The sequence below is a fragment of the Rhopalosiphum maidis genome, chromosome 4 (genome assembly GCF_003676215.2).
Source record: "Rhopalosiphum maidis isolate BTI-1 chromosome 4, ASM367621v3, whole genome shotgun sequence".
NCBI classification, from domain to species: Eukaryota; Metazoa; Arthropoda; class Insecta; order Hemiptera; family Aphididae; genus Rhopalosiphum; species Rhopalosiphum maidis.
Genome location: NC_040880.1, coordinates 13,620,360 through 13,634,813, shown reverse-complemented (window position 1 = coordinate 13,634,813; position 14,454 = coordinate 13,620,360). Strand labels below are relative to the sequence as shown.

The window sequence follows — 14,454 nt, the reverse complement described above, 5'->3', positions numbered from 1 at the left end:
TTCTACTACAATAAGTGTCAATGATCGCGATATTCAAAACAATATTTTTGATATTAGTCAAAACGTTGAAAACGGGCCAAATCAACCCAACATTACGTTCCCGAGACGAAACATCGATGGAAAACAGATCATTTAATGTTTTGTGGTATTAAAAATACGAATGGTTAGAATACTCGAAAATGAGAGATTCGATATTTTGTTTTTACTGTCGCCATTTCACTAGTGATAATTCCGGCTATAGAGATGAAGTTTTAATTGTTAATGGTTATTCTGATTGGAAGCATAATGGAAACATGTTAGAAAAACACAATAAACACAAAATCTACAGATTTAAGTAAGTGCATAACACTTATTGAATGTACAAAAGATCAAATAAAAAGTATGAGAACCGAAAACAAATTTCATGATTTATATGAAAAAGTAATTAAATCTAGAAGAAATCAGTGGTGAAATGAGCATCCTAGTTACGGAAAAGAGAAAAAAGAATGTATCATCAAAACTTACAGATTATTTTGTGACAAGTTCTATAGAACAAAATCAAATGGACAACATTTCTGAACACGAAATAAAAATGAGTAGTCAATACTTTGAAATAATTGACAATATCGTCATGGAAATGAACCGAAGATTTAAGCAAACAGAACTAATTGAAGCAGTGGAAGCCTATAATTCAAGCTCCAAAATGTTTTTAGACTTTGACACACTTATAAAATTGCCAGGAATTTCTACAGATAATCAATTTATTGAAAAGTTGAGAGCACAATGTGATTTAGGAAAAAAAATGTTTGCTGCAGATTCAAATTCTATAGAAGCCTATTTATCAATTAAAAGCATGGGAGCATCATTCTTACAGCTAGAAGAAGTGTACAGACGAATTTTAGTTATTCCAATTTCAAGTGCTACAGCTGAAAGGAGTTTTTCTACAATGAGGAGAATTAAAACGTATAATAGATCGACCATGACCGGAAAACGTTTACACAACCTAGCTGTGCTATCGATTGAACGAAAAAAAAGTGAAGAGTTAATACAAAATCCAGACGAAATTTTAAATGAATTTGCTAGTAATAAGTTAAGAAGGTTAAATTTTTCCATGTAACTGTATTTCAATATATATATATTTTTTTTAACTATTATTATATTTATAACTAAATGAAAATTATTCTTTATTAAATCTTAATTTTACTGCATTATCTTATGTGGTTAAATTTACGGGCCCGCCCAAAAAAATATTCCTGGATCCGCGCCTGCTATGTATAGATTGTAAATTTCAAATAAAGCAATAAAAAAAAAAAAAGTTAATATAAATACTATAATATTATTGTATTTTAATATACAAGGTATAACAGGACTATTTAACAAATAATGTAACATTTGTTATGGAAGTTTATTAAATAGTCTTGTTACACCTTATATATCAAATATAGAATGTTACATAATTTTAACTGTTATTATTTATTTTAAAATAAAATATAAAATTGTACAATATACATACAAATACAACTAAAAACTAAGAATAACATAAATTATACGATGAAATTATTAAAAAAAAGGGGAGAAGTCAATTTTTTTAGATGTCAAATATAATAGTATCACGAAAAATTAAGTCCCTGAACAAAAAAACCCTATACGAGATGTCGCAAAATTAAAAAAAATTAGAGACAAGTGGGTTCAATCAGAGCCGTGCCGTTAAGATTTGGCACCCACACAAAATTAAAAATATTCGCCCCCTATTTCATTATGATTTTTTATCATTATGCATTTCAATTTTTTCGGCGCCCCTTTAAACTATGCGCCCGGGGCGCATACCTCCTAGCCCTCCCCCCCCACGGCACGACACTGAGTACAATAATTACTATTTAATTATTATAATAGTATTTTTATAAATAATTATTTAAAAATATAAAATATTCTTGGTGGTGACTGTGCTAAGGAGTTTTTTTAAATATTTTGAAGAAACCTACGTAAGTAGAGCTATACATCGATTACATAAATAATATACTACGTTTAACTATTCGACGTTTATCAGTGATGTTTTTTCCTAATTCCGAAAACATGAAATGTCCATTAGACTATTACAGGACTTAATAATGGAAAAATTTACTTTAAATTGAAGACAGGGACGGATTAGAAGAATTTTTCGGCTCGGGAAAATGATGTAGACCGGCCCTCTATATTACCTATAATATCTAATATTATACATAAAAACAAATATTAGGTACTAGTGTTTTTTTTAAGGCAATAGGTGGTTCAACTCCCCCCCCCCACATGCAATTTTAAAAATAACAATTTTTTTTACCGACTTAAATTTATTAAAATAAAATTTGCACATAAATAATATGACAGAACAATTTAATATAAATTCTTTATTAAGTAATGCACTATTTTTTTTAACTCAAAAAACCTATCCAAAACAAGGGCTCTAGGTTTTTTAAAGATTGATAAATCCAATTCCTTTTCACTTAATTTTTCCTATATATTTTAACATAAATATTTATATATCAATAAATAAAATGTTGAGATCAAAATATCAAATCATAAGCAATCTCAATATATGTACAATATGTCAATGCAATAACATGACATAAAAAAAACTTATGTTTTTATTATAGCTCGATTCGTGGCTACAACGTTATTATTATATGTAGACAATAGGCATATTATACACGTATAATAACCGAGCCGGGCTGGGTTTTTTTTTAGTAGAACTTTTTGGGCCGGGCTGTACTGGACTTAAACCAAGGTTAGATCAGGCTTATTAAGAATTGTTTATATCTCGCCTAGGCATTTTTTGGTTTTTTGTTTTATGACAAATAATTATTATTTAAAACTTAAATAATGAGTTTACAGTTCGATGTTGGAATAATCACGAATAACAAATATTTTGGATTGGACCGGATCGAGATTTTTTTTATCAAAAAATAATTTATACCGGATCGGACCGGGCTTATAAAAAAATATCCTTGGACTCAAACGGGCTTTTTAAGAGTTTAGGGTGATTTTCAGACCGGGCTGCAGGGATTTAGAAAAAATCTATAGGACTGGACTAGGCCGTAAGTTTATGGCCCTTGAAAGTTGCAGGTCTATACTAGATATAGTATATCTTAGTCCGTGTCAGAAATTAAAATAATTATAATGTGATAAATTAGTAGATAATAAATATTAATAAATGTAAAAAAAAATTCATGACAATTTATGGCAAATAAAAACTGTTTGCGGCCATAGCAGCCCCCAAGCATACCCTGATTGAAGAAATACTATAATATTATATTATTTATTAAATTATTTTGATACAACATACGTAAATGGAATTTTATAAGCAAGTTAGAAATTAATTAAATAATAAAATATTTTTGAGAAATTTCCCACCTATTTTTCCACGATATTTATGGAACGCACACGAATCAACTTTAAATTACTTATTTACGTCAATGACGAAGAACGTACAAATAATTTAACTAAAGGATGGAGTAATGGAATCATAAGTTTTGTAAATTAGTAGAACAAACACTACAAACACATCCAATAAATTGGATTACTAACTACTATAGTCTATAGGTAAAAATGTAAACTAAGGTTAGAAATGCAGGCAGCTGATGAAACAAAGCTAGCCCAAATTTACACGAGAAAAAAAACTTTGTACAAAAGAATACAAATCCGGTTAAAAAAATACACGCGAATACGCGATATTGAAGACTTTTTAATGGCCATTTATCATTTCTTATGCAATAAGATATTGATAACTTATAACTTTTTTTTTAATCTAATATTTTTAAAACTTATGATTAATGAAATATGACATAATATAGCAAAATATAAAAATTTGGTTTTCATTTTCATGGTTTTTTTTTGGTTTTTTTCTGTCCACCGTAAAATTGGCTTCTGATAAACCTTGAAATACTTGAATTAAGTTTTTTTAATTAAATTTTTATAAAAATTACACAATATGTTCAAAAACGACTAAAAAATTTAAAAATTATAATTTTAATTATATTACTTCATAATAAGAAAATCAAATTTATCAAAAATTGGTTTTGCGTAAAAATTTTCGTTTTTTTATGCTTACCAGTTATTAAAAAAAGTACTGGGAATTTTTAATTTTGACCTACAACTAGATTTAGTTTTCTCGGTTTATCATAGTGTTAGAAATGTTAGAGCAGTGGTTGAATTGAGAGGGGGGACGCGAAAGGATGGAATCCCACTTCTATTTTAAAAATATTTTAGCGTACCCCTTCTAATTTCTTTTAATGGGACGCTGAGAACGCTGAGGACGAGCCGAACATGATATAGATCATTCATATAAACATTTATGAGCATGTTTAAATTTATAAAACAAATAATTATTATTATATGTACTATAAAATATTTTTGTTTTTGATTTTTAAATAAAAAGGAATATTTATTTATTGCTGTAATTTTGTAAAAAAAAATGTCATTGCAGCTAAGGGGGAGGGGACATATGCTATCACTTAACATTAAGACTTTTAAATGTTTAGGGACGCACATATTTTTTATAATTTTGCATCCCCCTTCTATTTTTTTTCCAATTCAAGCACTGTGTTAGAGTATTCAATAAATAGACATATACCTATACATAGGTTCACATAGGTTTGTATTTAAAAATTTTAAAAACGACTAATCTAGTTGGATTTTGTCGTATCTATGAGATTGTGTTTATCGAAAGTAATAAAAAACATTATCATTTAAACCTTAAAACCCCTTTCTGCATATTGTACTAAAAATGGCACAAATTAGTTTTTTGTAGTTTCTATTGTTGAAATTAAAGTTACAACGACACAACGTTACTACATATACAACAAGATTCGGCACAAACAGTCGAACAATTTTGATTTAAGGTACATCTACCTAATAGTAAAATTGTGAACTTCAGATGAAAAATAAACGACTGAAAATATTATTGTTGTGCAAAATGAAAAACTACCCACTTTATGTTATTACAACAATTTAACTTGAATATTTTTTTAAAACATTTAGCCACCATCCTGTTTTTTTTACAATAGTACATTTTTTTCGGAAAAAATAAAAATTCGTGCAGAAAGGGATTTTGTTGACTTTTTTTGATATTATAATTTTTTTTTTGTTTTTGAACTTATTTCTTTTTTTGGGGCAACCGAATAATTAATTAATTAATTTAAATTCTAACGGATCGTAAGATCCAAGTACAATATATATAATAGTACAATATTGAAAATAATATTAATAATACAAATGATAATATCAATAATAATAATAATAACCGCAATAATACAATAATAATAATAATACAAAATACATTAAAAACATAAAATCTATTTACAAAATTATTAAAAAAATAATTATTAATCATTAATGTGAGCAAACAGGGCTGATCCCAACGTGCCCACTGCCCAATGAAGTGGAATTCACTATACCTAAATCGGCTATAGCATTAGTAGTAAGTTGATCGTTGATCTATTAACGAATAAATGTATTACGCATATCACTTATATCAATTTTGTTTATAGCCGTTTTAGGTACCTATCTAATATACCTAACTTATTTATATAAAATTCATATTAAAGTACCTACCTAACATGAAACAATTGAATTTTTCATAAATAGTAGAATGGAATTGTCGAAAAAAGTCTGTTATCCTTATACAAAATAAATCTATAAATCATTTATTTAAAAAAAGAATATAATAATTATTATTATTAGATCGTATTACATAAAAAATCGATTTAATTATTCATACAAAAAAATAATTTAAAACAGGTACATGGCTGTTGTTTTTTTAAACTATAATAATACATCGTATTAATTGTTGACCTATCATTGTATTAGTTACAAAAGGCTAATGAAAAATATTAAAAAAATATATGCCTGTTTGTTATACAAACATATTATATAAGTATAAAACTTGACAAACTAGATAATTTGTTAAAAGCAATTATTATTCATAATTACGTGGTCCCCATAGTTGATTAGTGGTGTTCAGTCCAAAGAAAGTAGTTATATTTAGATACTTATATATACAATATACTTATATCAATAACAAGTTGTAATATTGCCAAAATTAGTATTATAGGTGTTTACAAATTGTAAATTGTTATTATTAATTATTAATTTCGTCGGGTAATTTATTTAATTACCATTTATATTAACAGTTGTTAATTTAAGTAGTTTAACACTAATTGGTATGTTGATATCACATATTTCCATTTACCTATAGATACCTCGTTATGATACAAGACTATTTATGCTTCACTCTTTTTTACTATAGGCTTATTTACTCGAATTTTTTTCAAGGGCTTTTAAACTCAAGACTGGTAGTCTACCATTGTCCACTAGAATGTATACTATCTTCTATCATCATTGATTAAAATCACGGACTACTACATGAAGTAGTTCATGATTAAAACGTAATTTAATAATTTATAAAGGTAATAATTTGGTATTATTTAGATAAGTAGTAGGTACGTGCTGCTATAGTACCTTGTACAATTGTTTCTATTATCTACTATATATTCAGTAATGAACATCAATATATCGAATTATAAGTCAAATACAATTTAGTAGTAAGTTAATATATATGTATATAATACAATTAGTAAACGGACTCAATTCTGTAAATCAAAATCCCACAATTTATTTTTTATTGATTTGTTCTCGCTACGAAAAAAATAGATATTACAACATAAAATGTAAGCAGTGTACAATAAAATACATAATAAGTAATAAGTAAAAAATATAATTATACAAGACATGTTATTTTCGAAATAATGTTAAAACCTAGCATCGATACCAACATAATCGAGGTCAATATTAATGACCTCGATGTTTGACGAAAATGTATTGTATAATACTATATCAGTAATCACGGTATAGGTTATTCTTATATTGTGTGATATTGCTATAATCATCAAGTATTCAAGTATCATTATATCATTTATCAATCGTTGGATAGTTCAGTGAAGAACCACAACTTTACCAATTGCAGTACTAAAACACACAACAGTATTAGTGAATTACACATTTACCAGTCATACTGATTACAGACCTAGTGAGAGTGAATGTGTTAATGGTCACTATTCGGGTTATCGGTGTATGGTTGAGTTAAAACTAAATGCTTTCGGATTTTTTGGTGAGATATGTAGGTAGGTACCTAGATTTTTATAAAACATATCTTCAAAAGTTATGATACTGAATTATTAAAGTTGAATCAATTATTTAATTTAATTATAGTACATAACAATGGTTATACATGAAAATATTGGAATAATGTTTATTCACTTCCTGTACATGGCATTTATTTAATATTCAATATTTCAGTCATATCAATTTGGGTTAGCTGTAAACTAAAATTCTGGGATTTTTAATTAAGTAAGTGAGAATTAATAGTGAGATATTATTTTTTTACTTATTACAACTATATTTTTTTAAATATTATATGATATAAAATTAAATGTTTATTATTCATGTTAAGCCTGAGAAATATTTTTAACTTTAGTCAAAGTGTAATTTAATATTTGAATGTAATGAGATGAAAACATGGTGGAGAACACAGTAAAAGAATGGTTATCAGAGTTTGCCTCATTGGAAAAAGACGACTGGGCTACATTTGCTATAACAACATCGCAAAACAAAATACTTATAGAATCAATATTTGCTGTACTTGATGATATTCATAAATATTCCAAGGTAAATTTATAACAAGGAAATATCTTATTTAAGTATAACTTATTTATTCTTATTTATAGACAATAATTCCATAGGTAGTATGAAAATATTTTTCCTATGTTAATAATAATTTTAAATGACGTTATTAAGCACTACTAACTACTATATCTATTATAAAGTTGTGATTTTTAGACTTGCAAACTTTTTGTATATTAAAACAAAAATATACATAGTAAATACTTAAAAAATTTACTTACTCCTATAGATTATGGATTTTCTATTTTTTTTATTTATATTTTAAATTAAGATTAAATTTGTTATTTACCTACTAATTTTGTTTTACACCAATGCTCTAAAGTAAAAAAAATTGTACTATTAATAATATTTGACATTCAGTTATAAAATTCAAAATTACATTCAACCATCAATTCAAATAATGGCCTTAACATTACATTATACTATGAAATTTGTTGAATAAGAAATAATATTAATCTACATAAATAATATATAGTTATAAGTGAATCATAATAAGATAACAAAAAAATTAATTTTTTCATATTAAATTAAAATTAATATGTAATTGAATACATATAAATTAGGTAACTATCTTACTCAATTAATATTTATTTTTCAAGTATTGCATTTTATACTGTACTCAAAACAATAATGGTAAATTTAAAGGAAAATTTTAAAAATATTTTATATTGTACCTATGTTTAACAACAATTAATTCATTCATTATTTTTGCAGTTAATTGATCGTATTTGTGGTGCACTTTTTAATTGTTATCGAACTGAAGAAACCGATTTACATTTATTTGTACTACTATTTATACCACAATTAACATATAGTTATCTTAATTCTATTGCTCATGTTGACAAGCAAGTAAGTAATATTAGTACTCATATTTTATATTTTATATTTTATAAATTATACATATTTTTTTGTTAAATTCTCCATAATATATATTATCATGTTCTTAAGAATATACTATATTTTTTTTCTTTAGTAATTTATTTTTGAAACAATTAATTTTGCTTATAAAAAAAAAAGACAATTTTATTATCTGAAATCTGAGAGCAATGGTATCTAATTAATAGTCTTATGCATATTAAAATAACTAAATAGGAGTTCTTATGAATTTTTGAAGAATGTATTTAGAATATAGTTTTTGAAAACATTATATCTTGAGTATTTGTTATTTAATTATTAATTTTTGTTATATTATTATTAGAGCTGCCGTAGTATTGAAGCATTACTAATTGGAATTTACAATCTTGAAGCTGTAGATGAAAATAATACACCTAGATTTATATCATTTCGTTTGCCGTCATTAGCTCAGCCGTCTATTTACCATGAAGTATGTATTTAAACTATTAAGATGATGTCATACCCTCATGTGTTTTCTCCGTCTTACGAACGTAAAATATAGCAAATTTGCGTTCAGCAGAATCAATTTTATGTTATTAAACTTAAAAGTAATAATACTATCTAGGGTATCTCATAGGCTTTTATTGATATCTTAATTTTTAAGTGAGTTATAATTATGTAAAATATTAAAACTTTAAAATGATCATAACTCGCTTAAAAATTTGAATATCAATAAAAGCCTATGAGATATCCTAGATAATATCATTATCATTAAATTTGATAATAGGTAAATTGATTAAAATTAAAGCTAACAACATAAAATTGATTCTGCTGAACGCAAATTTGCTATGTCTTATGTCCGTAAGATAGAAACATTACATGTGAGTATAATGTCCTCTTAACTGGAAATTAAATATAGGTATATTTATAAAGTTCTTTATTTTTTAAAGAAATGAAGTACCAATAACAATTTGACTAACCTATGATTATTTATTTTATTAAAATTAATATACCTATTTTATGTTTATAAATATTAAAGCCTAGTAGTTTGGCACCAACTTCATTAACAGAGACTGCCATTCGTCGTTTAGAACAAAGAGACACACACCCAGTTCGCCGAGGTCCATTTAATCAAATTGAAAGACTATCTGCATCTAACAGAATGGAAGTTCTTAGTAATTTATATTTCATATATTACAAGAACTTAAATCTTCTGCCAGAAATTTATAATCCATTTGAACGCTTTTATAGAGTTACATCTAAGTAATTATATTCATTGTTTAATATTATATTATTACATACAAATTTCTCATTTTTGTCTTAATATTATTATTATAGAATGGTTACTCAGGGTTATTTTAATAAGCGTTCAACATCATTCAGTAATTCTGATATATCAACATCGACAACATTACCACGTATCCCACTTTCTCCAAAATTCTTAATTCATCTACTCTATTGCTTGTATATCTCTATGTAAGTATCTGCTTTAAAATTTTCCAATATTTCTGCTGCTTTTTGTTGGTTATTATTTATTTAAAAGACTAGTATTGACCTAAAAGAATAATCATTGAAAAATTAAATACATTTATTGGTTCACCGATTGAACCAATATGTTTTTTTTTACATTATTGGGTTTGATGACTTGTAGTTTAGGAGCACTAAAATTACTTACACGTTTAGCTAAGTAAATTAGTATAATACTATTTCAGATTTTTTTAACTAAGTTTTATTTCTAATTTTATATTTAAAATGTTCAAATTCAAGAAATTTGTAAATTTTAATTGATTATCTGTTTATAAATCTTCAAACTTAGCATTGTATCTATCACAAACATTGAAAAATTATAATTTAATATTAATTTTTATAATGATTATTTTTAAAGATTTAACTGTGGAAAAGCTGAAGCGTTTCAAACTTTAGAAGATATTTATTACCGTGCATGTTACAGTTGTTATTGTGAAGTGATATTATTAGCCAATGCAATTAAAAATTCTTGTCAAGGATTTTTTGAAGGTCAGTTAAAGTGAACAATAATTTTGTTTTGAACTTAATATGTAATAATTATATTTAGGTGGACAATCACCTAATGTGACATCAGTGGGAACACCTGTAAGCAGTAATACTTGTAGCACACCAGTATCTAAATCAATGATTACAAATGCATCATTTAGAACTAAAAAGTTACCAGGTAATAAAATAAATAAATATTTTCCTAAAATTGTATTTAACAAAAAAATTAAGTGATCGTTTATTTAACTTATGGAAATGTTTGATTTTATTATGCAAAAAAAAAATGTTTTTAATTGTTTAGTTAGTTTAAAAAAATTGCAATGAGTGTTTTTAAATTGTTACTTTAGGCAGAAAACTCCTAATTCTGTTTATAGATAATATTTTAATAATAGTTTTTTTAAGTTTTTTAGTATTTAGTTTTTGTTTTGTTTTCTTCTCAGTCGATTTTATACTAAGTTGGTATTTTTAAAAATTTGTCTGCATCTTTCAATACATTTAAAGTATTACAAGATGCTGTATGCTAATTGGCAATCAAATTAAATTCAAACATTTTATTTTAGACGACATTCCAATTCAAAATCTTCAAGGAACATTTGATGAAAGTGCTGATGCTTTTGCAAATTTATCATCAATAACAGAGGAAACTAATGATTTAAAAGATCCAAGTGCTGAATCGGTGCCAGTTAAACGGAGTTTACCAAAAATTGCTGCTAATTTTGGCAAAAAAACTGCTGAAAAAATAGCAACTGCTGTCAAAAATTCAGGAAATATGAAAACTTCAAAGTTAAACACTCAAAACGGTTCAGACATTTATGAAACCGATGAAAGTGGTATTGATTTAGCTGGGTCTGACATATCTGATAGTAAAACCGGTTTAGGACATGACGACAGAACGACTATGACACCTTTATTAAATAGGAGAAATCCCAGTATGTCTGTTGAATTAGATTCTTCTAGATCAATTCAGGTAATTATTTTGTATTAATTTTTTATTTTTATTTTATTTTACTAAATATAATTTAATCTACCTGATGACATTTTTCTTGAAAAACATTGTTACATGTACAATATTTTTTAATACATATTTTCAGATGGGTGTAAACGTTAAGTGTTACAAAGAAAGATTCCATTAACTTATAAGTTATAACCCTCATTCTTCACTATTCATATTGGTAATACTATTAATGTCGCATAAAAATTAATGTTCTAATCACATTCGCTATTATTTTACATGCGTTTAAGTTGTTGTAGTGCTTAAAGTACAATTGAATACTTCACCTTTAGTTGCATGAATATTTTTAGTAGTTACATATTTACTACTGTGTAATATTGTTCCTTAAATTTTTATTTTTATTATAAACTTCAATGTTTTTACCTATTTCAATTTTTATTATAAATAATCAATATTTATTGTTGTTTAAAACTAAATAATACTAGTATAATCAAAATAAACTAGGAATACCGGGAATCGGGAACCTACAGGTCTTTAGAAAATTCATCAATATATCGAGACCAGTAAAATATAAACTATATTATACCTGCGTTATTAGTGATATTTCTGAATTAAATAATATTAAATTTGTATAAACAATAATAATAATAATTAATTAATTAAGGTTTTCTATATTTTATAAATTTAAGACTTATTGTTATGTTTCTAATGCCTACCAATCTCTCAATGAAATAATAATACTATCTTTATTTTTATATTCTATAATCTATACTAACAAATATAACTAAAAAAAAAAGGTTGTCCAAACCTTGTGTAGCTCCCTGGACATCATAGTTTTGTAATTTTTTGAAAAAATGGCCCCTGATTTAAACTGATCAACTGATGTATTACGTCTTACTTAAATAGTTTAGGGTTCAGTTCATTGTTTAATATTTAATATTGTTTTGTTATGGCACTCTTATTTTATAAAAATTAATGTTGTAGTTTTATTGTTATCTAATATGTAACAAAATTAAAATTGAGTTATATCTATGTATTGGAATTGTTATTTCTAGGCAGTGGCTTATTTACAATTTTTTTCTGATAGGAGGTGAGTAAAGATGTATCATATTTAATTGACTTATGTACTGAGGGTTAATGGTAAGACTTAATTACTATACGGCTAACAGTCAGCAGTTGAATATGATATCTTACAGAAACGTAAGATTCATATTTTGCCATATAGTGGTGGCCACTGGGCATCGTATCAAGCGATCATTAAATTAAATTTATACTGTCTTATATGTACATATTTGGTATAAATCTATTTTTTTATTATAAAAAATTATACTGGTGTGTGTGTGTGTATTTGTAATTAAACCTCTAAACTGTATATGCCACTGTTCATGAAAGGTACATTAAATAATTTTTGATAATGTACGATACAAATTCATTAAATAAAACTTTACAATTTATAAATTTAATAATAGAACTCTTTGTAACCCCTATATTTATTTTGTTATATATTTATTATTAAATAATCATATTTTTTTATTTTCCTGTAGAAAATTATTTGCTTAACTTTTATTACTTAAACCAACCTTTAATTACATACTAATCAGTAAATAATTGACCATTTTTTTGTTATAACCATAGCATAATGTTATGTTGAGTATAATATAATTACCAATAATCAAATATAAAAAAGTTATAAGATCCAAGTATATAAAGCATTTATACAATCTAAATTAGATTTAAATGACCTAGGTTATAAAAACATGCAATTTTAATTTAGGGCATATTTATTTAAAATATTAAACAACCAATTTCTTTTAAGTATATTACTTATCATTGGCAAATTTAGTTAATAATAATAATTAAATATGTTAATCAAAATATTTATTTTTATAAATTTGATGATATTTTTTAATTATAAAATCCATATTTAGGATTTAAATGATACATGAACAACTTTTCTATAATCATACAATAATAATCTTAATAAAGCATCACAGTATCTTATAATTTACATTTTTAAAGCTTAATTTTTACTATATAATATGTGTTGTGTATTTTTTAGTAAGTACTCTGGTTTCTGATGTTAAAATTTAGTAATGTATAAAATGGATTTAAAATTCAACTAAATTGTTCATGTTACAGATGGAGAGTACAGCGTTATGACTTGCAATCAAATTATTTATTATATTGGGCTTATGGACAAGGAAGTTTGGTTTGGTGTGATTTTCTTAAAATGTATCAAAATTATTTAATAGACATAGAATTTTGTTGTGATAATCAAGATTGAATGTTTTTATTATTTTATCTTATACTGTATGTACTTAATTAATTTTAATCTTGTAATTGAAATTGTTATATTATTTATGAATAACAAATGTTATTATTTAAATTAAAATCTTCAAAAATTCAAAACAAACATAATTTAGTTATTTTTATAGTCAAAAATATTAAAAAGTCAGTTTTATCTAATACTGCAATAACTAATTTAAAATATAATTTTAGACCATATTCATGAATACTATTTTAGACAAATTAACAGAGTTCCTACGAGGTAGGATTACAAGCATAGAAACAGTTAATTTCAGTGGAAAATTAAAAAAGTTAATCCTAATTTTTAGGAGTAATACTAAAAATGTATTACATAATTAACCGTATAACTCAAACTCAATAATTTAATAATTATATAGTATAATACTATAATCAGGCACGTATACAAAAAAAATTTCAGTGTGGGGGGGAGGGATTACAAAATAGAGCAATACAAATTGTGCTGCTACATAATAAAACAATTTTTTGTTTGCTACTCGAAATTATTTCGGGTTGAGGGGTTGGGGGGGGTGAACCTCTTCACCCATTTTATATATGCCTGACTATAAGTTAATAATAATAATAATCAATGAAAATATTTCTTATACTTTTATTTGTATCTATATTATATTGTATACAAGGGTTTATAAATAAATATT

General features: G+C 25.2%; 1 protein-coding gene across 4 annotated transcripts; it reads left to right on the top strand.

The window, feature by feature from the left end:
- The first annotated feature begins 6,872 nt into the window (after positions 1 to 6,872).
- Positions 6,873 to 13,835, top strand: LOC113549310 (protein FAM126B). 4 transcript variants are annotated; one of them, XM_026950546.1, is made up of 12 exons: positions 6,873 to 7,133; positions 7,222 to 7,359; positions 7,520 to 7,677; positions 8,407 to 8,541; positions 8,891 to 9,016; positions 9,566 to 9,789; positions 9,865 to 10,002; positions 10,412 to 10,542; positions 10,601 to 10,717; positions 11,100 to 11,506; positions 11,631 to 11,711; positions 13,631 to 13,835. In XM_026950546.1, exons 3-11 carry the CDS (start codon positions 7,528 to 7,530, stop codon positions 11,670 to 11,672), a joined length of 1,470 nt encoding a protein of 489 aa, XP_026806347.1. In that variant the 5' UTR covers positions 6,873 to 7,133; positions 7,222 to 7,359; positions 7,520 to 7,527; the 3' UTR covers positions 11,673 to 11,711; positions 13,631 to 13,835. The 4 variants fall into 4 exon arrangements, with proteins under 4 accessions (XP_026806347.1, XP_026806346.1, XP_026806345.1 ...); XM_026950545.1 differs by having other exon boundaries at positions 6,874 to 7,120; positions 7,487 to 7,677; XM_026950544.1 differs by having other exon boundaries at positions 6,874 to 7,133; positions 7,487 to 7,677.
- The last annotated feature ends 619 nt before the right edge of the window (positions 13,836 to 14,454 follow it).

What these genes read in the sequence shown, in the direction of transcription:
- LOC113549310 (XM_026950546.1), top strand. Translation starts at nt 7,528, where the DNA reads ATGGTGGAGAACACAGTAAAAGAATGGTTATCAGAGTTTGCCTCATTG. An exon ending in AGCCGTCTATTTACCATGAA is followed by an intron (nt 9,017 to 9,565) that starts GTATGTATTTAA and finishes TAAATATTAAAG; the next exon opens with CCTAGTAGTTTGGCACCAAC. An exon ending in TTTTATAGAGTTACATCTAA is followed by an intron (nt 9,790 to 9,864) that starts GTAATTATATTC and finishes TTATTATTATAG; the next exon opens with AATGGTTACTCAGGGTTATT.